Raw genomic sequence first — 23,819 nt, 5'->3', positions numbered from 1 at the left:
CCATCTGTGTCCCATTGGTACCCCAATTTTGAGACAGATGCCAATATTCCCCATCTGGAGGAGTATTCTGCCATCTTCACCTCTATACTATGTGATTGTATGCTTCCAGCTCACATAAAACCCGCCCATTTTAATTAATATTCAAAGAAGCTTTTTCAGCAGTAGATGTATGCTCTTAGTGCTTAATTTGAGTAATGCCACAAACAAACAGTTACTTGAAAAGGGGATTAAAAACTATAAAAGCAGAAACACTAGCATTCCGCAGCCTTGTACTTGTCACAGATGTCCAAAAGGGACTAACCGTGGGGAGCAGGAGAGCGGAAAAAGACCCATATGCGTAGCGGCGAGACGGGAAAAAGGCCCGGGCTCATAGTGCAAAGAGTTCAGGAGTGCCGTATAGAAACCTATGCCCTCAGGGAGCGGACGTGGGGCGCCCTGGTGCTAGGCGGGTCTCAGGACATCCGAACGTCAATGCTGAGCGAGGACAGAGTGCAAGACCCGGAAATATATAGCCCAAGGGAAAGAGAGGGACAGGAAGGACAGCAGACCGGAAACTAGGGACAGGACAGAGAAGGAGTGCCCTCTGGCTGCAGAGGGCGTGACAGTACTGTGAAAGGAGTTATTTACATGTCTGTTTATTGAGACTTGACATTAGTCACTTGGGGAGAAATTATTTTAGACAGCTCGGGACAAATTAGAATTACTTTACTTTGTATCTAACTTATGATATCACACATAACATGAATGCAGCTGATTACAAAAATGGAAGGATCCTGTAATTATAGTAACCAGTGAATTAACAAGTGTAGCATTTTAGGTTGCGTTGGTTACCGTGGTAACTCTAGGGCATCTCTCAGTGATCTGGTATGAGGGTGTGTTACAATAATATTGTAAGCTGTGCCAAATCTGATTTGTGTCTCCTAGTTTTGAATTTCCTGCCTTAATCTTCATTATGCTCAATTAATTTAATGGAGTACTGCAGTCCCAATTTCTCAGACCAGTTATTAAATCTCGGTCACAAAATATATTAATTAACCGTATAGAAATATTTTACAAATTTTGAATAAAGCACAAAGTCTTTAACTTTGTGAAAGTACTGTAAGTTGCCATGTTTTCGCAAACCCCTGGTCTTGCCACTGGTGCTCGCAAGAGTTCTCATGAATTATGACACAATTTGGCCCTTCCTGCTCACTAGTCACTGAGAGAATTAAGTAAGGGTTTTGCAACAAATAAATATTTCACTGCAGAAAGTTTCCAATGCAATCTGCATTTAGAGTTAACAAACAAGTTCCTTTTATCAGCAAAATTGCCTTGAAGTTGAGAGCTGTGTTTGAGTTGGATTAAAAGAGATGTATACACAAGCCTGCTTGTTGATAATGTAATAGGGCCACTTAAACTCTCCCAAAGTTTTGTTGTCTCGCTCTGATTCTCAGAACGTGGTGCTGCACATACCTGGAATTTTTATCTATTTTGTGATGTAAATTGGAGATTTTACAAGTTACTGTGTACATTTAACTTTTATTGTGGTTTGAAAAGCACTCATTAATGCCGATTCTTTCAAACCTCAAAATATAAAAATAGCGTTGCAGTTCCCCTTCAGACTTGCTGCCAGAGAGCACACTGCCTTTTCTCACTACTGATACAGATCATGTGTTGTCATTATCATGGTTTGGTTAAAGTCCAGATGTTTACCCTGTGTAGATGATTTTTAGGACTTTGAGCTGAGATGTGCTTTCAAGGGTGTGCCGGTTCCTAACGGAATAATTCCAGAGAAGAAATGTTTGGATGGGGTTGCACTTGACTATTATTTCTGGGAATGGTTCGAAACCAGGTACCAGCAATTCTTCACCTTTTTGTGAGTAATTTCATGGCATTTTAGTACTATATTTTACTTCACAAAGAGGGTAGACAGAAGTTTTCGTTTATCAGTTCAATCATTCGATTCGAAACAGAGATGAGAGCTTTAATTAAGGGGTACAACATGTTTTTTTAATGTAATGGCTACTTTATGCAACTGTTTCCCACAGAAACCACAAAAGATTAACTTTTTTGACATATTAAAGTAAAAATGATTAGTTGAGTATCTGATTTTAACTGGATGATATTTCAAAACTTAGTGACTGGAACACGCTATGGCATCTATACTGTGTCAGGCAGGTATTAGAGTAGTCCTTGACCCAGCTGAATCTGATATACTTATAAATGGTTTAGTTAATTGCACTGCAGTATTTCTGATTTATTTTGCTGTTTTTCTCTTTGTTTCTGGGCTATGAAAGGAGCTAACAGTTCTTTTTATTATAGAATTAACACTGTGCGGTTTTGCACATAAAAGACCTATATACTTTACAAGCCTAATTTCTGTATATCCCTGTATTTACCATATTTTAATGTAATTAAGTTCTAATTAAACACAATACAGTAAACATTGGAGAAGCAGAATTGAGCTGAAACACATTACTACTAGTAATAGCAATGAACATCCCACTTTCAGAACTTGATTAATTCAGCTCCGTGAAGTTGCCCCCCCTACAGACGGCACAAACGATGAAACCCACCTCATTCGTTGGTGCTGTGTTTGTGCCGGTGAAAGTAACTCCCCAGCTGCTTCCCAGCTTCCCAGAGCATGTATTGAGCTTCCCAGTGCACGCGTTTGCTTGTAGCAGCTCGATACATGCTCGACCTGTAGGAGTTAAGCACGAAGAGGTTCTAAAATTTCTCCTGTAAACAAATTACAAGTTTTGGACTGCATGAGTAACATTAAGATAATATTGACGGATAGATGCGAGTGTGCATTTTACAGATAACTATTCAGATCGCCTCTGCAGTATTTTTAAGTGAAAGATGTTTACAGAGCTAAAATACACCCAAAGTATGTATTTGACGCTTTTATTAGCAGCCCATTCTTGCAATTAAAGGTACGATGATTTGGTTAGCACTGCGACTATAACAATTCACTGTTAAGTCTTGTGGGAAGTCACGAATTTCCAAATTAGTTGTCTTTTAGCGTCGAAAATAGAATACTAATTTCGTGGGTTTCATACAAGTTTAAAAGCATCATGAAGGATCAAGCAAGATCTTCAGAACTTAATATTTTAATACCTTCGTAGTTTTTATTCTCATGGCGCTTCACTCGATATTACCCTTGGGAAGATGCATTTACTCCAGCCTCTGAAACCCATACGTGCGTGCGCGTTCTTCTGGTATGTTATGATCAAGTCCGCTGAAAATTTAAAGGCAAGGTAAAAGCTCCGTGAAGTTGCTCCCCTACAGACAGCACAAATGATGAAACCCACCTCATTCATTAGTGCTACGTTTTTGCCGGTTTGTGTCGTTTAAAGTAACGTTTGTGCTGCTTTCGTTTCCGAGATATAGCACCTTGTTTTTCCTTGTTTTTCCGGTGATCATGTGACCATGCCGAGTTACAGTTTAGCTCGTACCCTTAACATTTTAAAGATAACCAATATCCATAAACATATGAGCCTCCTTAGATGTGAATAATACTAAGATATGATGCATGCCAACAAGTTAACCATCTATGACATAAACCTGTGGTTGTAATGTATGTAAAATCACCCTGATTGAAAGATCTATGGTTTTTATTTTATACGGCACGTTTTCCTTCTCTTTCCCTACCGTAACACGCTGTTGTCATACACTGTGGGATACCATCGTGACAAGACCTCCGCAGCATGTCATGATAGTGACCCTATGTATATCGCGGCAGTGTATATCACGACTGGCGCCTTGCTTCCATGCCACCCTGGCACCGCTGTCGCAACAAAGGTCTCATATCAGGACATGATATACCCAGATAGGAGGAGTCGCGATATATGGACTTTGTGTCTCGACATGGGGTCAGCATATCGTGTCAGGGTATGTCTTATCGCAACATATGGACTCCATATCGCGACATGGGAGCGGGGCATTTTGTCGAGGGTATGTCATATCGCGATATATGGACTTCATGTCGCAACATGGGTGTGGCAGTATTTGTCATATCGCGATATAGGGGCTTTCATGTCGCGACATGGGGCAGGGTGCTTTCGCCGAGGTATGTCATATCGCGATATACGGGCTTCATGTCGCGACACGGGCGTGGCAGTTTTTCTCATATCGCGATATAGGGGCTTTCATGTCGCGACATGGGGCAGGGCACTTTTGCCGGGGCATGTCATATCGCGATATAAGGGGCTTCGTGTCGCGACATGGGGGTGGGCGTTTTGTCGGGGGGTACGCCATATTGCGATATGCGGGGTCCATGTCGCGACATTGGGGGGCGGGGGCGTTTTGTCGGGGTATTTCATATTGAAATATATGGACTTTTATGTCGCGACAGTGGCACCATGACAGTTAGCGCCAGTCGCAATGGGTATCACGATGTGTTCGTGATCCGCGCACACGCTATCGGAGTCGTGAACGCGCTGTGGATGCCATGACATTCTTTGTCTGCTATTCAGTTTTCACCTCAGTGCGACTTCTCTTAGATTGATCAGTAATTAGAAACCAATGTATGTGTTACTGTATATCCAGCGTGCTCATACAGCATATACGGTACACACAGAACTTCCGCTGTGGCGCTTTACCCAATCAGAGTGTCGATTCTCATTCTTCACCCAATCGCGGCCCGAGCTGTTCGGGGGTTTAGCCAATCACGGGTCTGAGAGCTGTTCAAGCCAGCAGCTGCAGGTGGATCGGCTTGTTTACCGTCAATGAGAATCTATTTTTAAAGTGCTTTACTTATTTGCAAAAAAACACCATCGGTTTGTATTTTAACGTCTTTATTGATTCACAATGCCCCGTACTCTTCGAAAACAATACATTTTTATTTGCAATATAACTGTCTCCGCTGCTTTATGTAATGAATGCATGGGATTTGAACAATTTTAATCGTATATTTAAGGTAGGGGAAACACCTTCTGCTTTGTACTTCAAAACTGAATAGAAATGTAAAGTGTATGATCATTATATTATTACGATCGTGCTTTCAATTCTGTTTTTCAATTGTTAAATTATATCGATCTGGAAACTAATACCTAAAAATGTGAATATGGGCTCTCGTGTTGCACCAGCGGTAATTTGGAAACCGGCGTCTCTTCACCAATGGAAGGAGTACACAAGCAATACATTTTCGAGAACATGGTTAAAAATTAAAAGAAAACACCTAACCCAATGAACTAACATAGTAACCTCCCTAAATGTAACACTGTTTATTCGTGTAAAGGCTGCAATATCTGGGGTCAACAGATCAAAAGTTCACAACTGAAAGATCTAGTGGTCGTGACTTTGCTGGTTTTGTTCGTCACAGAGTGACGTCACAGCCAGGAAAAGAACGCACTATATTGAAATATATTGAAACATCCATCCCAGCCGACCAGACAGACTCGGAAAACAAATTGCCCCCATCGTTTTCATCACAATCAGGAGTTCAAGTACCGAGTTTGCTGGTACCTGTAAACATCCTTGTAGATAGTCATGTGATTACCTGAAATAACAAGGCGCTATATATCGGAAACAGCACAAACGCTACTTACAGCGACACAAACACAGCACTAACGATTGCGGTGAGTTTCGTCGTTTGTGCTGTTCGACAGGCAGGTGGGCAACTTCATGAAGCAGGACAAGCAAACATGTCTGGGTCATTACATTGCAGACTGCAGAAGACTCGACTTCACCTGAGGATTCAACACACAGGCACCCACACCTGTGTCTTCAGAGCGCAGGTGTGCCCTCACGCTGTATTCTACACCAAAGACTGATCGGAAACACAAAGATAAAAGGACTGTTTGCGCATAAGACCCCTGTAAATACAAACACACGGATAATGACAGTTTATTAAATAATTCAGATACATGTTCACTTCTGTTATGTGAAAATAAAAAAAAAATGTTTCCAATATTGCCGCGGTCCGCAGGTGTAAGACGGTGGACTTTCCAGTGTTGCTTCTCGGATGTGTTATTTACTACCCGCGACAACCTTGTATGTAGTGCCCCTTAAAAAACAGGCTGGTTCTTTTTCACGTGAATGAATGTGCATTGCATAAAAAGTGCAACAGTGGTCTTGTTGTTCGTAAAGTAGCAGATTCAAGCCTTTTTGAACACGTGGCTCGACTGACGGGTCGATTCTTTACACGTCCCTTGGTGCGTGTGTTTATTTAAGAACGACACAGTGAGAAACTGATCACTTCTTCAGATTTTTTAAAAAGCACACCGCTACGAAGTATTAAGACGTGCTCGTTAAAGCCTCTTGGTAAGAACATGCAATTGTTTGCTAGTGTTCGCTTTTTGAGACTACATCCGGAACTCTTCTGATTAGGGTATGTGACGTTCGTGACAAATTTAATTTTCCTGCTCGCACAAACTCACAGAAGACACTGATATTAAATGCAAAATCCACCCCCGTCCCCCACCCGGGCAAACAAAGGAACACAATTGCAGAACTGTTACTCTCGCACCGGTAAGAGACACTTGAACTCGGCAGACGGGGTCATTGGTGGTCTAAGTCACCGTGCATGGTGATCACCGGGAACCCAAGGCGCTATATCTCTGGAACGAAAGCAGCACAAACGCTACTTTCAACGGCACAAACGTAGCACTAACGAATGAGATGGGTTTCGTCGTTTGTGCTGTCTGTAGGAGGGCAAACTTCACGGAGCTAATTCTTACATTTTAGATTTAAAAATGAGAATGACTAAAGTAAGTATTAGCACAGCAGATTATAGAATATGAGTCCACCAATTGTGAAAGAAAATGTTATGTGAGTATACAGTCATGTAAAACCTGCTACTGTGTTTGGAGAGGTTTTCTTACAGTCCTTTGCAGTGAAGAGGGTGATGATTTGGATGGGTAAGTGTGAACACGTTATTGCTGAAATAACTACATTTGCAGCCATTTCAAAAGCATATTTAAGATGCTCAGTAGAGGATTATAGGATTGACAGTGCCTGTTGCTCTTAAACTAAAAACAGGTGTCTGAAACTGAGGTGAAAGTTTTGAGCTGGATGATCAATACGGGAAAGAGAATTCTGCAACTTTACCTCCTGCTAGAGAGGCAACCTGGAGCTGGCTGTCATCAAATTAAGGGGTCATTTTTTTGCCATTAAGTCAGGTTTGCTGAATACGTTCCTATTATCCCAGTGTATTCTATTATTTGGTTATTTATGGCGATGTGTGTTTCTTATCTGTCAAAGGGTGGCGTGGCTGCAGTCCCTACAAACAGCTATCCTCTGTGTTTTCAGATATTTTTACATCTCCCCTTTTACATTAGATCGTGACAGCCATTTTATTTAAATTAAAAACCAGAATTGTGGTGTTCCAGGCTCCTGGGGAAAATGTTGAAAAGGTAGGATTTATGTTGTATACTGTTTAGAATTATAAACAAGATGATCAGGTCTGTCAAATTAAAGTGGAAATCTGCCATCTGCCATCTTAGAAGGTTTAGGAGATGTGCTCTAGTTAAGGTGTTTGGGTCACTGTAATGGGTTACTTTATCAGCACAGTAATTCCCCAGTATTTCTACTATTACTGTGTGACAAAGGAAATTAACAACACGTAATGCCAGCACACTCACTGTCCATGCACATAAATATATATACAGTATATCATTTATCAGGTAGAACAGTTGGCTAAGCTGCATATTTTGTTGTTTCCTGCAGGCATTAGTTTTGGCTTTTGGACATTCAGCTTGCAAAATGAACCTCCTGTCCATAATTTGCAACAGCATTCCTCAATTGAAAGCAGTCATAAGACTCCTGGTGCCCTCCAGTACCAGAGGCTAAAATAATGGCAATAATGCCTTTTGTATTTTGGAGAAAACAAAATTCTAAAGCTCATTAGAATAATGCTGCATCGTGTATAAATCTCCAGTGCATAGGCCTTCAGAAATAATGAAATAAAGACATCCTCTCAGTTTGCACTTTAGAACAGCCGGTCTGCAATTATGAGCTCTTGTGAGATGGGTCATTAAGGTATTAGCATGTAAAATAAGAAGTTATTTTAATCATCCCTTTAGAGAGACTTCAAATAGAAAAAATCTCTGAACCATGGTCCTTCTAGATCTACAAAAATGAAAAGGAGGAGAAAAAAAAATTATATTTGTGCCCCTTAATAGACTAAAGATTACTGTAAGTGCCGCTGGAAATTATTTTTTGCCATTTCCTCATCTCTCCCAAAATCTGCTCCCTGTGAGGGATCAAATACTGTGAAATATATAAATTACTAGCCGAGCATTCAGAGAAATGATCGGATTTTGCAAAGTTCAGCAGTGGTCCCACTGGACTTTTTTTCATTCAAATTAATTTTTTCAGAGGAAAGAACATTTGCAAAGTGGTAGTTATTGGGCATGAGATTGTGAGTATTGGATGCATTGAAGATGCTCTGTGAAAAACTTCAGAGTCTTGGAACAACTTGAGGAAAACGTAAACCTCGATTAAATGTCAGAATATTTTTTTCAATGTTCTAGTTGCCATTCTTGTGTGGGATTTGATTCCTTAACTGAGTGTAGGATGAAGCGCCTGACAGCAGCCAGTGTGTAGATCATAGCCGATTCCCTTCATTAAAACAGCGCCGATACGCAGAGCTCCAGGAGGTTTCTTGTAAGGATTGCTATTTATACAGCAACATTAGTGGCACCCATCTTATAATTAGGGGGTCCTTTTATTTCTCCTCGTGTTAGTTATTTTTGTGCGGTATGCTGCAGTTAAGTTGGGTCATCTGCTTCATTTCCCCCCCTCTTCAAAAAAAAAAACTTCTGGGGCCTTTTGATTTGCATAACAAGATAGGTTTTCATAATGAGGTTCCATGCAGCTCACTGTTACTGTTATGCAAATCTTATTTTGATGAGCAGTCATTGTTAATCAGTGTATTATTTCCACACTCACTGCAGGTACAGAGTTTTGTCCTGGGCAGGAAGCGTAGCTAAGTTTGCTGGCGGGTGCTGATAGGCACGGTAAATGAAAGCCGTAGCTGGAGAGCTGCAGGCAGCAGTCGACTCTGTGTGAGAGTCGTTCTTAAATGCCACCGCACCACGCGGTAGCTACAATTTATTGTGTCTATCACTTGATAAATACAGTTTGCAATGGACGTCATTGTCATCAGGGTTGTTTTTCTGATGAGTTTCCTACAAAACAAAAGAAGACTTTTTTTCTGCTTCTGTAAATATTTATTGTTTCTGAGTGGGAGACATCTTCATTCAAGCATCGCCATGAAGACAAAGCCCTAACAGCATTTTGACTGGAGCACAGACAATATAAGCCCAGCAAGAAAGCATAGAGTTATCTTCTATATTTCTATTAATTCTTTGTATTTCTCTTACTAGCGTTGTACACTGTCTTTCTAAAACTACAGTAACTGAAACTGTATTTTAGTTTTTACAGAAAGATCATTTTTAAATAATACAGGTCATCTCTTTTGTTGAACTGTACACTCTCTGGTCTCTCTAACGTGTGCTATACTTTGTGTTAAGGTTTTGTGCTGTAATGTGCTCCACATGATAACTTGGTGTACATCCTTTTCTTTTTCTTATCAGAAACCCACCCAATAATCTGTAGTGTGTAGATGTGTTAAACATCCTTGTGATTGCGGTCTCAAGAGGAAACCAAGCACCTGCAAAGAGTTATTTAATTCATGCAATAAATTGAATTAATATATATAATACTCAATGAGAGGAAAACAGGTAGGGGAGTAGGAAAATAGAAAAATAATAGGTTGTATTGTGACCATAAATCTGTCCATTTAAGAACAACATGTAATAACACACTTGTTCAGACGGTTTCATGGCAAGTGTTTTGTGCTCTTAATAGTTACTGTTTATGTAGAAATTTAATTGGGTTTTAAAGCCAAGACTCTCACAGCTGCAATCCATTACAATGTTTTGGCCTGTTTAATTGCATGCACTTACAGTTGTACACTTCACGAAATGTCTATCATGGTGTTATTTGTCATATAATGGACTAACCATAGGCATTGCCTCCATCTCAGAAACATTTGCATCTTTATAGGAAATGTTCATAAATCTGGAACACAATCTTTGCTGCTCATTATAAGTCTACAGCGATATGTCAATTGAAGCTGACACCACAATTGCTGTTGCTTTGCCCCATACTAAATTACTTAATCCTGCTGCCAGAGCAGAATTAGTAATCTAAATTCAATTATACATAATATAATTATTACATGTACATATATTTGAATTGAATACTATTTCTCTGTTCTAAATACTGTAGTACTTTAGAATTCTAAAACACAGCAAATTAGGTATTTGCTTTGGTGAAAAATAAACCTCTGCAAATGCAAATAAAAATAATAGGGGTAAAACAGTATAAATATGGTTATAAATGTGTATATGTGTGTTGCTAATAATTAGTATTGTTAGTCTTTCTAGTTTGCTGTTGGTGAAATTAATATCATTCTGCAAAAATGTTTTTGAATATTACTTAAATGTCAGATGGTTTGAGGAAAAAAGGATATTTTAATTTTGAATTGAGCTCAAACTTTAGATTATTACATTTAGCAAATGTACAAAATATGATTTCAGTTCTAGATAGATTTGTCTTCTTTTTGAGTGGTAACCTTCCTGAATGTCACATCGTCTAAGGGCAACATCCCACTGTGCTTATTTTTATAGTTTTTTATGTGAAAATCCTGTAGGCAAATATTTTTGAGCGGGGATTATGTAGAGGCAGTTGTGGTTATTATGCCATTTTTAGTTTATGATATCGTTAAACTAGTGCTAATTAAAAGGCAATTTCTCTTCAGTGATTCTCATCCATTTGTCCATAAGTAAGCACATGATGTTGGTATGTCCTAAATATTTAAACAAATCTTCATGTGATGCCAGAATGGGAATTTCGTCTTGCCATGTGTCTGATTCTCTTTCTAATGAAACTCTGCCTGGGTCATGTATTTTTCTTTTTTATTTAGTAGATTATTTCCCTTGTTGAGGGAAAAATGCAAAATTAAACCATGTTTTTAACATTTGTGATGTCCTAAAGAAGCAATTTAAGAAATTAATCTGCAGTGGGCAGCTGCCTCTGTGGATTTTGAAGGCGTGTCCTTGTCAGACCAAAGAAAATCTAAAGCGTGTTTGCTTTGTAGTAGAGAGATTAAAGAGGAATGGGTATCCTTTCACTAAGGCTGTGTGTAAGACGGGTCTCTCATTATACATTTTTAATTTGACTTTTCAGTCAAGCTCCTTGATGTCTCTTTAATGCATTTTCCAATTTTTACAGATATTTCACTCTTTTTTACTGTTTTTCAACAGTGTATGCGAATAAAGCTCTTCTGTATAATAGCAAAAAGTACAGAAAATTGACAGGTATTTTCATTTCAGTTGAGTGTAGATGTAAAGGTGTAATGTACAAATTTGTTTTATTCCAAACCAACTCTTACCTGGTGTTTTACTCTTTACCTGGTTGTTTTAAAATCACCAATGTATTTTATAACTGTGCAATCTTCAGTTATTTTTCAAGAGTTACCTTGTGGCAGTAACTCCTGCGCTGCTCGTGGAGAATGAGAAGACGCTGTCAGGCACCTCTGGTACACACATCCCTGGCAGGAGCTTGCCTTTCTTGATATACTGCAAGTTTCACAGTGCTCTATAGGAGTTACCTTGAATTAGAGGAGCAGTAGGACTTGTTGATATCACTGCAAGTCAGCAGGCTTCAGCAGTAAAGATTTCATTGAAAGCCAAGACAACCCCAGGCCACCCTGACAGTACCCTGCCAATTGTGCACTGGCTTCTGGGGAACCTTGGTCACAGTTGGCTAGTGACAAGACACAGATTCAAACTCTCAGCATCTGGTCTATAGTGTGCAGCCTGTGCTAAAGGTGAATTCACTGTTTGTACCTTTCTGAAGTTCCATCTCTTTAGCTAGGACTCAGTTCTCTTGGAGGTCTGCTGGAAGAGTTGGAATCATCTCTTGATGGTTTTCTGCTGTGGGCAGACGTAGCTGCCTTTGATGTGGTTTGCTCACATCAGTGTCTTTATGCTCTTTTTGTTTTTTAGAACATTGAGTATTACAAGTTGACGTCTGAACAGTTCCATGAGGCAGCAGCCCAGGCAGAAGCTCGTGTGAAGTAAGTCATTTTAATTATCAAGCAGGACTTTTTCCTTTTATTCTATGGGTTTAATAAGTTGTGAAAGTAATAAATCTCCACCTTGGCATTTTTAAAAAATCTTTCCTCTAATTAGAGAATACATTTAGAATGTCAAGACTGATATTCACTGCTGTTTTTCATTGCTCAAATAATGGAGCATATGCCAAATACATATTATTAAAAAACTGGATTTTGAACACCATTTATGTTTCTCTAGTTACTGCGAATAGCTGTGTAATTATGTGCATTTAGCTATCTTTTTATTTTTTTCTCTTTGTATACTGCTAAGAAAGGCTGTCAGAATTATAGGGGATGGAGTTAAAGTTCCTGCTGTGTGGTAAGGTGGATGGATAGGTGGATAATTATAATTTATTGGAACGAATATTAATTAGCACAGGCCTTTTCACAAAACAAGAACGGCACCCATAAAGATGTGTCCTTATAGGATGCATCCACGTGCAAATGCCCATTTTACTGGTCAGGTTGTGCTCTGCTATGCTGATGAATCCCATTTAGAGAGCGAAGCAGCTACCCATGGCTGCTAACTTTGACTTTACATGCACAAAACCAGAAACCTGTTCTGATTGTTCTGTTAGTTTTAAGAGACTCTCAGAGCTCATTTAATAATAATGTATAGTGACCGTCCTCAAAAAGACACCCTGGACTGAACATATGTTCCTTGCAAGGTAGATAATCCTGGCAGATTGTGTAGTGGTAACTGGATTTTTTAAGCTTTTCTTTCATGATGATAAAAATGCCCATAAAATCAAAATCCTTCCAAATACTCATTTTGGTAGGATTTTCAAAATAAATTACACCTAACAAATATTCCAGAACCATGTAACTTTCTAAAAACTGTTAGACAAAAATATTGCTTTTCTCTCACAATAGAACTAGCTCGTCTTCTGTCTTTTGTCAAGACGCATTCTGCTATTTTCTCAATATTACGGTTCGCCAATGAAAAACGGCTGAAGATTAATTTGCGGTTCGTATTCATTAGCATCTATTCATTCTTTCAGCGTTGAGACACAAACTTATTTCCCTGCAACTTGTGAATGATTCAGAGCTGGTAATTAATGGAAATTGTTTGCAGTATTTGTGTGTGATGCAAAGAGTGACTTTAATTCAGTTCACATTCCAGTTTGGTTTATTTTCTTGTTATTAGCTTTGCATCCTAACAAATCTCTTTGCCTTTAATGGTATGTCGTGTATGAGGCCATGATGTGCATCAATAACAGCCTTGCTCTGGATGTTGTGTTTTGCTTTGTCCATTTTATGTACAGTATATAGTGTTTTTAAATAAGCAAGCATTAGAAAGTGCAGCTACTTAACACAGAGATTTTAAAGGCTCGGGAACCCTGAGGTTCTCCAGAGACTATTTAGGGAGTCCCCTGAAACAAAGGAAAATTTCACTCAAAGGCTAATAATCTTAAATTCAACACTCACACAGTGAATCTGCTCTGACAGTACTTGAAAATGTTGACCTGCTTTGAATATTTTACAGCTAACAGTGTCTCCGTTTCTAATAACCCTAGACTTCACTTTGATTAGGTTTAAATTGAGGATCTTTATTGAGAGTCATGCCTTCTAAAGGGAAGCTCGAGGTAAAGAGGTTGAGATCCCCTGACTTAGATTTAAAAGACAATTAAAGTTGAAGTTTATTGAACCAATTCTTTGCACAGTTGTGAAGTTTTGGCTTTACTTCAAATTCTTGCATTTACTGTACATACAATTTATCTTTTAATGGTGCATCATAGTGCATTATTAGCATTTGCTCTGGCTACATGTATTGCTTGTGAGTCCTGAGACCTTTTCTTTCTCATTTCAATATTGTTGCTTATTCACGGATTCTTCAAATTCATTAGTATAGTCTCCTTTCCTTCAAGAATTCTCTTCTCTTCATACAATGGTGATACAAATCTCAAACAAAGAGTATATTTTCCAGACTCTGCACTGTTGCTGCTCAATTAATTTTCCTCCTAATGTCTGTTCTGAACAAGGTAACACTGAGGAAACGCTTTACTAATGAAGCTTGACACTTTCTTGTGAGAGGTTTTAAGAGGTCACTCAAAGGAATACACCGCCAAATGAAATAATGATCATAAATGTCTGTTTGGGCGTCAAAATGTGGTCATCTCCGATTGTTTTCCGGGAAACTTGCAGATCTTTTCCTGTGCTTGCCCTTTCCTCCTTTCATCTTCCCACGGGTTGTTTTCCTCGCATAGGAGAATTCTAATTTCAAGGACCTCAATTTTTGAACCACTCTCTTCACATAAAATACCACCCCTAAATTCTTCCATTTTGATTGAAGCACAGTGCCATCCACACGCAAGGTTACAGCTTACGTACAGTAGGTGATGGGAGGTGCCAAGCACCATGACCTCGGTCTTGTTGTAGTTCACGTGTAGGAAATATTTAGTCATCCAGGTTTTTATACTGTATCAGAGATGTGATTGCAGAAAGAGCTACGTCAGTGTCAGGTTTAGTATGGACATAGCTTTGAGTATCATCAGCACAGAAATTATAATTAAGACCATGTGACTTCAATATCTGACCAAGTGGAAACATGTACTGTAATTGATGAAATTTTGGAGGCTTGGTATTGAATAAGACCATTTTGAGTCTTTAATTTTATTTCTTACCACGTGCTCTAGTGAACATGAAAATGAGGGGGCCTGAAGTCTAATTTAGGGACCATATGTCGTAATTTCACACCCACTAAGCAGCTTTCTAGTATGTCTCTTAAAGATGTCTGCCACCTCTACGGCCTTATTCATCTTTTGTTAATCGTTAGTTTTGTTAATGGTCTTCGGTGTTTAAACTCCTGCCAGGCTTTCTATTAATGAATGTATTGAGGCTTATGAAATTTGTCCACTATACCAATGGTGTTAGAATTTTAAACTCTGTAGTCTTAAATGCTGTGATGCTTTGCAATTCTCTGTTACTGATCACTATCCCCAGAACTGCGGAGAAAGACATTTTTACACTTTAATTTGTATTTCTCTTTCATCCCTGTGGGCTTCCTATATTAATGCCATGCAACTGTCTGTTGCAGTCAATAGCATTAAATAGTCTTTCAATCAAAATATGAATTAATAATATTGATCAGAAAAAATAAAATACAACTTCCCAATAGCACATTTTAGACTTTGATTAAATCCATAAACCCAGCTGACATGTCTGCTAATATACTCCAAAAGATTATACTGACACAGTGATCACTTTTTTAGTCCTTGTAATTCTCTTATTATCTTAATATTTATTATTCATGGCGCTTATGGTATAGTTATTGATCCTGGGTTTATTTGATGATGATTTAAATACATGGAAGTGTTTCTGTGAGGTTTGAGGGATACATCACCAATTTTTATAAACTTAGAATCCTATAAATCATCTCCTGAGTTCATGATACTGTAATTAATTATGAGCTTTTTAAAATTTTAAAGCTTTAAAAAAAGCTTTATCTACATAGATGTGATCTTTAAAGCCCAATAAAAAAATGTTTAAATAAATTAGAAGCTTATTACAATGTCTTTTTTTTTAAAACAAAACTTCAGCACCATTTAATTTCATGCATCTTTTTTTCACTTTAGTTTTATACGGTATTTGTGGTCACTCCCAGAGCATTTAGTTTAGCTAGGATGTTCTGCTAGGTTCCCTTCTCTGCCTGTTTTTGCCTGTTTTCTTTAGCAAAGTGTCAGCCCACATTGACATTCTGTGCAATTTCGTTTTCCTCCTATCTTCTTCACGGCCATGTGGCTCGGCTGGCTGCTCAGGTGTCTTTGCTATTTTTGCAACACTTTGTGGGGCTCAGGACCTCCGTTTTTCACCCTGTTTCTGTACTTGCTAGTTTTGCTCCTGCCATTATCTGCTGCTGTGATTAGTAAGCAGCACCACTTGTAACGTTCAGCACAAAATATTTTTTACTTATAGTTTGTTGTCATTATTATTTTGAAAAGGAAGTGCTCTTTTTTCTTGGCTTTTAGCATTATAACACTTATTTTAATGCATGGAAGGCTCTGTGTTGAAAAGTCCTTTTGGTCATAAAGTCCCCGCAACTATAGTAAAGAACCAAACATTGTACTGAAGCTCTGAAATCTTGCATGTCTGCAGGCCAGTGCACAGATCATGTTATATTTTCCATTTCGTTCATTATTTGAGTTCCGACCATATCGCTTATCCAGCGTTTAAGTTCCCAGTTCCGGAAAGGGATTGTTTACAGTAATAAAAGGCATGAAGTTTAAAAATAGAAGGATGAGGATGTTTAAGCTCTTTGTACCTAAAGACCTTGTCCTTGTTTGTTAATGTAAAGAAAGTGTAGAATACTCTCTCGCAGTTCTGAAATTCTTTGAAGTACCAAAATCATAAGCGTTAGAAAGAGATTGTTGCAGATACGGTACCCTATAATAATCTGGAACTGATATCAATGACGTGACAATACGTGAAGGCTTTCGTGATTTCCATTCATCTTAGCTACATCTGTCCAAAACTGGTGACTGCTAAGTTGCTAAAAATGTTTTTTATAAAATGCAGAACAAACACTGCAACTGCATCAAAAAAGGTATCTGAAAGGCTGTGGGAAAAAAAGTGATCATTGTGGAAGACTTATAACCAGCAAAATGAAAAATGGATAAATGTTGCACAAGCAGGTGCTTGATTTATCCCTCTTGTATGCAGGGTATTTTGTATTCAATTTTGTCAGAGTCATTGTGTGCAGTTACAGTTCAGCCAGCTTTTCATTTTGTTGCGGTTGTGCAGCTATTTCACACTAGACTGGTCATGGAATAATTAATCAATTTATTGATGCAATAAAACTCGAGAGTTTTGCACAGTGTTGTGCAGTCTGAGCGGTGACCGTCTGTGGCAGACGGGAACATTGGGCTTAAAATTACATTAGTGACATCATATCGAGAGCAAAAGGTTGAAGGTGTTTAACTTTTTTATGTAGATCTAACAAATGTTGAATCACAGTATTGATTAAATATGTTATATTAGCTGCCTAACATGTCAGCGAGCAATGTAAATTTGCAGGTAAGTGTACATTGTACATATTACAATATCATGCCTTGTGGTCTAACAAAATACAGGTTATAGATTAGATTGAATGTAGTAAATGGCACAGTTAAAGAGGAATATTTTTAAATATCAACAAAATGCACACAAAAGTCTGCAGAAGACTGGTTTGCAATAGTGTTTGTGATTTGATCTTCTGTACTAAGTGGTATCAGATAACCCTGTGCTGGTGATAACAGTCTATATTTGTGTTCAGCAGAGAGGTAGGTTGATCTACTGCTACAGTCTGTCACGAACAAAATGTTCCAGGTTGTTGAAGCTGACTTTTTTGGATTCTTCGGGAGATGAATAGATGAGGATTAAGTATTGTCAACAAAAGAAGCAAGATGGTCTGAAAGGTGAAAGCTCGTTTGTTTGTTGAGGTTATTCTGAAGCATTGGTGCTGCTGATGAACTGAAAAAAACAACAATTCTGCTTCACTCCAAAGTAATGAAGTCATGAAGTCACACTCCACACTCCTAGTTTTCGAGTAAGCAGAATTAGTGTTGGTAAAGCAAATACTATAGAAGAACATGAATAAAAATAATACATTAAAAATAAATAAATAAAAATTCCTTAAACTTATATAGCGTTTTTCTGGACACTCCACTCAAAGCATTTTACAGGTAATGGGGACTCCCCTCCACCACCACTAATAAGCAGCCTAGTGCTCCAGTATGTTCTCCACACATCAGCTATCAGTGGGGAGGCGAACAGAGTGATGAAGCCAATTCATAGATGGGGATTATTTTGAGGCCATGATTGGTAAAAGCCAATGGGCAATTTGGCCAGGATGCCGGGATACCACCCCTACTCTTTTTGAGAAACGCCCTGGGATTTTTAATGACCACAGGGAGTGATGACCTCGGTTTTACATCTCATCCGAAGGATGGCACCTTTTTACAGTATAGTGTCCCCGTTACTATACTGGGGCATTAGGACACATTCAGACAGCAGGGTGAGCTCCCCCTACTGGCCCCACTAAATACCTCTTCCAGCAGCATCCTTAGCTTCCCAGGAGGTCTCCTGTCCAGGTACTGACCAGGCTCACACCTGCTGAGGTTCAGTGGGTTGCCAGTTGTGAGTTGTAGGGAGATATGCCTGCTGGCTATAGTGAAATAGTGAAATAGAAAACATTCAGTATATGGCTATAATGAATAGTGAAATGTCCTTAGAAGATTGATTAAATAAGTAAAACATTACCAAATGAAGATGGGCAGAAAGCTGCTATGCATTCCATGTATGTCATACTTTAGTCTGGAAATTGGAAGAAGGATGAAGTAACAAAAGATTGTCTTTTCATCACAGAAATGTCCAATTACATTTAGTGCTCTGTCTCTTGTACATTTTGTGCTGTCTTTACTTTTAAAATATTTTCTTTTTTTCAACCTAATCTTTTTGAGAAAGAATTTTCTTCCCTGGGTAGGAGCGGGGCCCTCTTATTTTTAATTTAGTCACAGCGACTCATGGAGCCGTGACACAGACCGGATTTAGCACAGACAACACTCTAATCTTTCAAAGCGTGCAGAAGAAAATGGCATTTCATCCTCAACTCCATTAATTCGTTCACTCTGGAGGGGATAAAACAGGATTCCCACAGGACTACAGTCCAAAATGTGTTGTGATTTCACCTCTTTTCCTTCTGTATCTTTTTTCTACTTTTTACCAGCTTTAACATTTAGATAATTTGTTGTATGGAATTAAAGGTACTTAACAAAGTCCTAGTCTGCAAAAAGCAGCCCAGGAGGGTCATGTCTTTAATGCAGATGCAACTGTTTTAATCCAGAAAGCCGATCTCCAGTGGCCTCTTCCTTTATTCTGCTGTTTCTTTTTCTAGGAGTTTTATAACCCACTGCCCTTTTCATTCTAATTAGCAGAAATTAGAGATGAAAGGTTTTTTAATTTATAGGATAGATGTGAAAGAGATGTGGAATGAGGCTGAAGGATCTTAGCAGTTCAGTAACAATCTCTGCGTTTGATTGAGACTGAAGTACTCCCTCAGGGATGTTTAACATAATCGTATCCTGTGTGTCTCAGATTGCTACTGGCAGAAATTGGGTTTTAGATGGCGATGGTGGTGGGGTTAACTTGAGTATTATTAGTTTTGGTGAATAAATGTGGTCTTGGGTCATTTATTTGTGTAGTTACATTTATATAACCAAATTGAACATTGTTCTGTATAAATATATTTTTATGTCATGCCAGCAATGAAAAACATAAATGTTTAGGATGTATAAATAGGTTGAGAATTTAAACCGAGGAAACTTGTTAATATTGTTTAATTTGCCAGTATGGCTAGATTTAAAATGAAGTATTTCATAGTAATTGCAAATTGAGTAACATGATTAAAGAGAAGTGAGAAAAAAAGAGGAGGAGCAGATTGCAGTAGACTGAGAATTGGTCAGTGGAGAGGCAAACTAATTGTGGGGGGAAATAGATTTCTTCTGCAGATCGTTGTGGTGCCTCCCCCTCATTAAAGAGGTTTGCGATTACGCGTAGTGACTTGGTAGTGTGGCGCTGCTTCTCTAGGGTGCTGGGTTCTGCTCCCAGTGTTGAGATTGTGTGTTCTTACTTTGCTTACCTATGTCTTCACCAGTCACACTGGTTTCCTCTTGTATCCCACAGGCAAGCAGGTTAGGCTTGATTGGCTACTTTAAGTTGTCCTTTACCAGGTTATCCCTGTTCCTTTGTCCCTGTGAAAAAGGAAGATTGGAGTCCTATCTAAGTGCTCAGCTCTTTCTGCAGTGGCTCTGGTGACTCCCTGCCCTTCTCTCATGAGAATCGGGAAACTTGCACCAGGGGTGATAGCCATTTTTAATCAGTGCTAGTCATCAGGTTGCCTGGTTTTTGTTAGACATAGAAAACTGTGTGACAACATTAGGGCTATAAGCAGACAAACGTAAGTCATTATATAGTTATAATACAAAGCCACACAGCCCACACATAGAAATTAAATTATAAAAAGGAAAGCACATACATTAGCAATTATCACTTGCTTTACAAACACCTAAGAATTAAGTTGGTTCACATGACAGTTCGTGTGAAATTAGTTTTAGACACGTATAAGCCCTTGGGAATTGTTTAATTTTAATAACACTGCCAAATATGAAAGTATCTAAAGATGTGAAGTGCAAAATACAGTACCTGAACCCACACTGAGAAGAGAACCTCTGCAGTTACACACAGAGTTTTTCTGTGTTAAACCATATATGCAACTCGATTGTTTTCTAGGTGATGTTTTTTTTTCATGGTGTTATAAATCCATAGCGCCTTCAATATTCAAGACACTTTCTTTTAATCATCTTTTCTGGTACACTATTGATTTTTTAGAGCTCCTAAAGCATCCTGAGGAAATTACTCTAGTGCGATAAATGACTGCTTCAGTGTGCTATATTGTATAGCCGACGAGTTAATTGAATAGGGAAGTTTTGAGACTTAAGAGGTTCAAGTGGGGAGCTGTGTCAGAGTGTGAGCTGCAAAGGAACAGGCAGAGGTTAATTCCACACTGACAAGTAGAAAGAAAGAAAATGCGCATGAAGTTTGCCTGAAGAAGGTTTACCAGCTAGAGCGTTGTTTTTTCCAACTGCTTTTCAACTGGAATTTACCTCTGCTTGTGCATCTTATTCACTGCTCTGGTGAGCAGAGCCTTTGGTTCCTTCAGCATTGCTTCTTTCTGTGGTAAATGTGTGAGGTCATTTATTATTATGGCCTTGAGAAATTCTTACTATTGGCCAAAGGTGTGTTAAAAACAAGAAATTCCAGTGACATGGTTCTAGGCATGGCTTAGAATGCAACCCCACCCCCATTTAGATCTCATGCTATTTTCCAGTTTTGGAAAACCTTGAAAAACATAGCAGGAGTGGAAATATTGAAAGCTGTTTCCTGTAAAAAGGACAGTGTGGTACAGGGAAATAAGTAGACCAGACTTTTGACTGCGCATCAGAGCACCAGTTCCTTTTCTTAAATGTCATTGCAAATACCTGTTTGGGACGGCTTTATCGATGTTTGCATAGATTTACTCATCTGTGTCAATATGATGCCTTTTTATATAAACCCCTACACGCTCTTTGTAGTGGAACCTGCTGAAGGGGTGCTCCATCAGGTTTTATTAAGTGCTTCACAGAGATTGTAACATAGTCTGAAGAAAAGCAGATTAATAGGTTATGGAGGATTTACAGGAAGCACTAACTTAGTCTCAATTAAACAACAACCATTAGCCAAAGGTAAAACTTACAATTCTTTTATATTGGTTAAAACAATACCTTAGGGTAACTTCATGATATTCTGTGTATCGTGAGGGCAGATGTCAGCTTCAGACATTAAGCTGTGGAAACTGTTTGTCTAAAATTAAGTATATGAGTGCATTCAAAAATTGCCTTTGCAGGATTTCAGTTGTAAAGAGCTGTTGGTGTGTTAAAATAACGGTTTAGTTTTACGAGCAGGTTTTAATGCCAGCCACATAAAAAAGCAGAGTAGAGTTGCTGAGCTATCGAAAAATCTCAGACTGAAGTTCACCAGCTAATAACGAATTGCCAACCCAATGTTACTATAGCTGCCTGCTACTTTCTTGTCTCTGTCTCTGTTAGTTACAGTATATGCCAATTGCACTCCAGGGAATTGTTGTAAGCATTTGCTCTTTCTTAATATGTCACACATTTCCACATTTATTTCACATAATTCCTTCTTATTATATTTATTCAGCATAGTACACAAATGTGCGGTGTGCCATCTATTCACCCCAAGGGAACCTGCAGGACAGGAGCAGCTACATCAACAGCTGCTACTTGTAGAACAACTGGAACAAGGTGAACAACCAGCCTGGAAGTATAGGTCTAAGGAATAACAACATGATCCTTTCCTTTCATTATAATTATCTCTTACTATTTAATGAAAATATTGAGAAATTCATGCATTTAGCCCCCCATCTCACACAGAGAATAACAATAAAATCATTATTAGCCAATAATACAATCTCTTATGTCAATAACATTATGCTTGATATTAATCAAGTAATATTTGTTTAATTAAATTCACTGTCTGGAGAATGATGCTTGGCACGAGCAAATATTCCATGCTATAACAAAATTCTCCATGGGGGAATCTGCAGCTTTGCAAAAGCAGAAAGAAATTTCTGCTGTCCTTCGAGTCTTAAATACTGCCGTGAAACAAAGAAGTGAATTATGAAACACTGACAAGAAGCTATGCTGGGTGAAATCCACAGATCATTTAGCAATCAAATGAGCTAGCTGGGTCAGGTGGCCCCCTCTCATTTGTAACCTTCCTTTTTTCATAAGAACGTAAAAGCCAGGTTTCAGTTTCAGAAGCCCTTGATTCTGTTCAAGACTGATATGTTACGGCGTCAAGTCCACCCAGCATGTACCAAGATGTACCAAAGGGTGTCTTTCCGTTATAACTATTTACTAATTAACTGTATTTTCTCATTCAACTCCAGAGTGTACGAGAGCACTGTCTACGACAAACATCTTGAGCCAAAAGGCTTGTACTTCTGAAAGTAGAGTGTACAGAATGTTCATCCTAAATGGTTTCACACAGAACTTCTGGGAAGTGAACTGGGAAACAGCCTTAGAGTTTCTAATACCCAAGTTTGCAGGCATTGTTAAAATGAGAACAGAGCTGATGTAACAGAGCATTTCAGTTATAAATGTCAGAATGGTTTATATTCCCATTAAAACCTGTGAGTAAATGCCTCTCTTTACAGTCCTGCTGAGTTTGCTCTATCACACTCAGTATGTCAGCAGTCAACACCTTCTACACTTCAACCTTCATTACCATTGGAGTTCTGCACCATTATAGGTCAACATTTTTAATAATTAACACTCATAAATTCAGTCTCCTGTTAATTAAAACCTCATTATTGAGCTTGAATTGTAGCCGCATTGTAGCTGTTATTGTGTTACAGTATATTGAATCTTTGTGTGAAATACTATACATGAAGAGTTGTGGGAGTTTGGAACAAGCTACTTTGCCATATTATTGGAGCTAATTCCTTAGCTTCTTTCAAGAAATGTCTGAGTGAGTTCCTTGGAAGTAAGTTTTAAAAAAAACAAATGAGCTAGACTGACCTCCTTTTGTTTGTTGATGTGCTTATGTGTCCATTATTGAACATTAATTATAGTTTTTAGTATTATTTCACAATATTTTACTGTGTATTATAGTACATTCATTCATGTATTTGTGTGGAATCAAACCTGTTATGTTTTTTCTTTGCTTTTTTGTTAGTAACAGAATAATATCTAAACACATCTGATATGACTTATTATTTCACATTTTACTTATTCACTCTTTGGGTTTTGTGGAACTGTTTTTTTCCCTCTTGTTGCTTTGTTCAGTGGCTCAAAATAAAATGCTAGCTCCGACCATTACAGGCAAACTCTGTTTTCTGAAAAATAACTCATAGATTCCTTTTCATACAGAATTTGCTCTGAATTATTTGTTTCCCTTAAGTATGCACAGTGTTTTCTTTCTAGAATGCGGAATGATACATATCAAGCTCCTCCCTCTTTATTGTTTACACTTCATCAAAAACAAGCAGTCATGTTTTTGTATTTCATCAGACAGGTGAACCTATGGTAATAACTTGACTTTGAAAGAACATTCAGAGCTGTAGGTTTGAATAACATCATGTGTCTTGCTGCGGCTTCCTTGAGTGGCAAAA

At 38.4% G+C, this 23,819-nt stretch overlaps 1 protein-coding gene across 3 annotated transcripts in view; it reads left to right on the top strand.

The window, feature by feature from the left end:
• LOC148835383 (MICOS complex subunit mic25a-like) overlaps positions 1 to 23,819 on the top strand; it is a 150,865-nt gene that overhangs the window by 64,026 nt on the left and 63,020 nt on the right. For all 3 annotated transcript variants that reach the window (XM_088915662.1, XM_088915659.1, XM_088915661.1), the window contains exon 6: positions 12,000 to 12,070. In XM_088915662.1, the coding sequence (XP_088771788.1) occupies positions 12,000 to 12,070 (71 nt within the window). The remainder of the gene's footprint in view (positions 1 to 11,999; positions 12,071 to 23,819) is intronic.

The sequence above is a fragment of the Atractosteus spatula genome, chromosome 5 (genome assembly GCF_055471065.1).
Source record: "Atractosteus spatula isolate fAtrSpa1 chromosome 5, fAtrSpa1.hap1, whole genome shotgun sequence".
Taxonomy (NCBI): domain Eukaryota; kingdom Metazoa; phylum Chordata; class Actinopteri; order Semionotiformes; family Lepisosteidae; genus Atractosteus; species Atractosteus spatula.
This window is presented reverse-complemented; position numbering and strand designations above follow the sequence as displayed.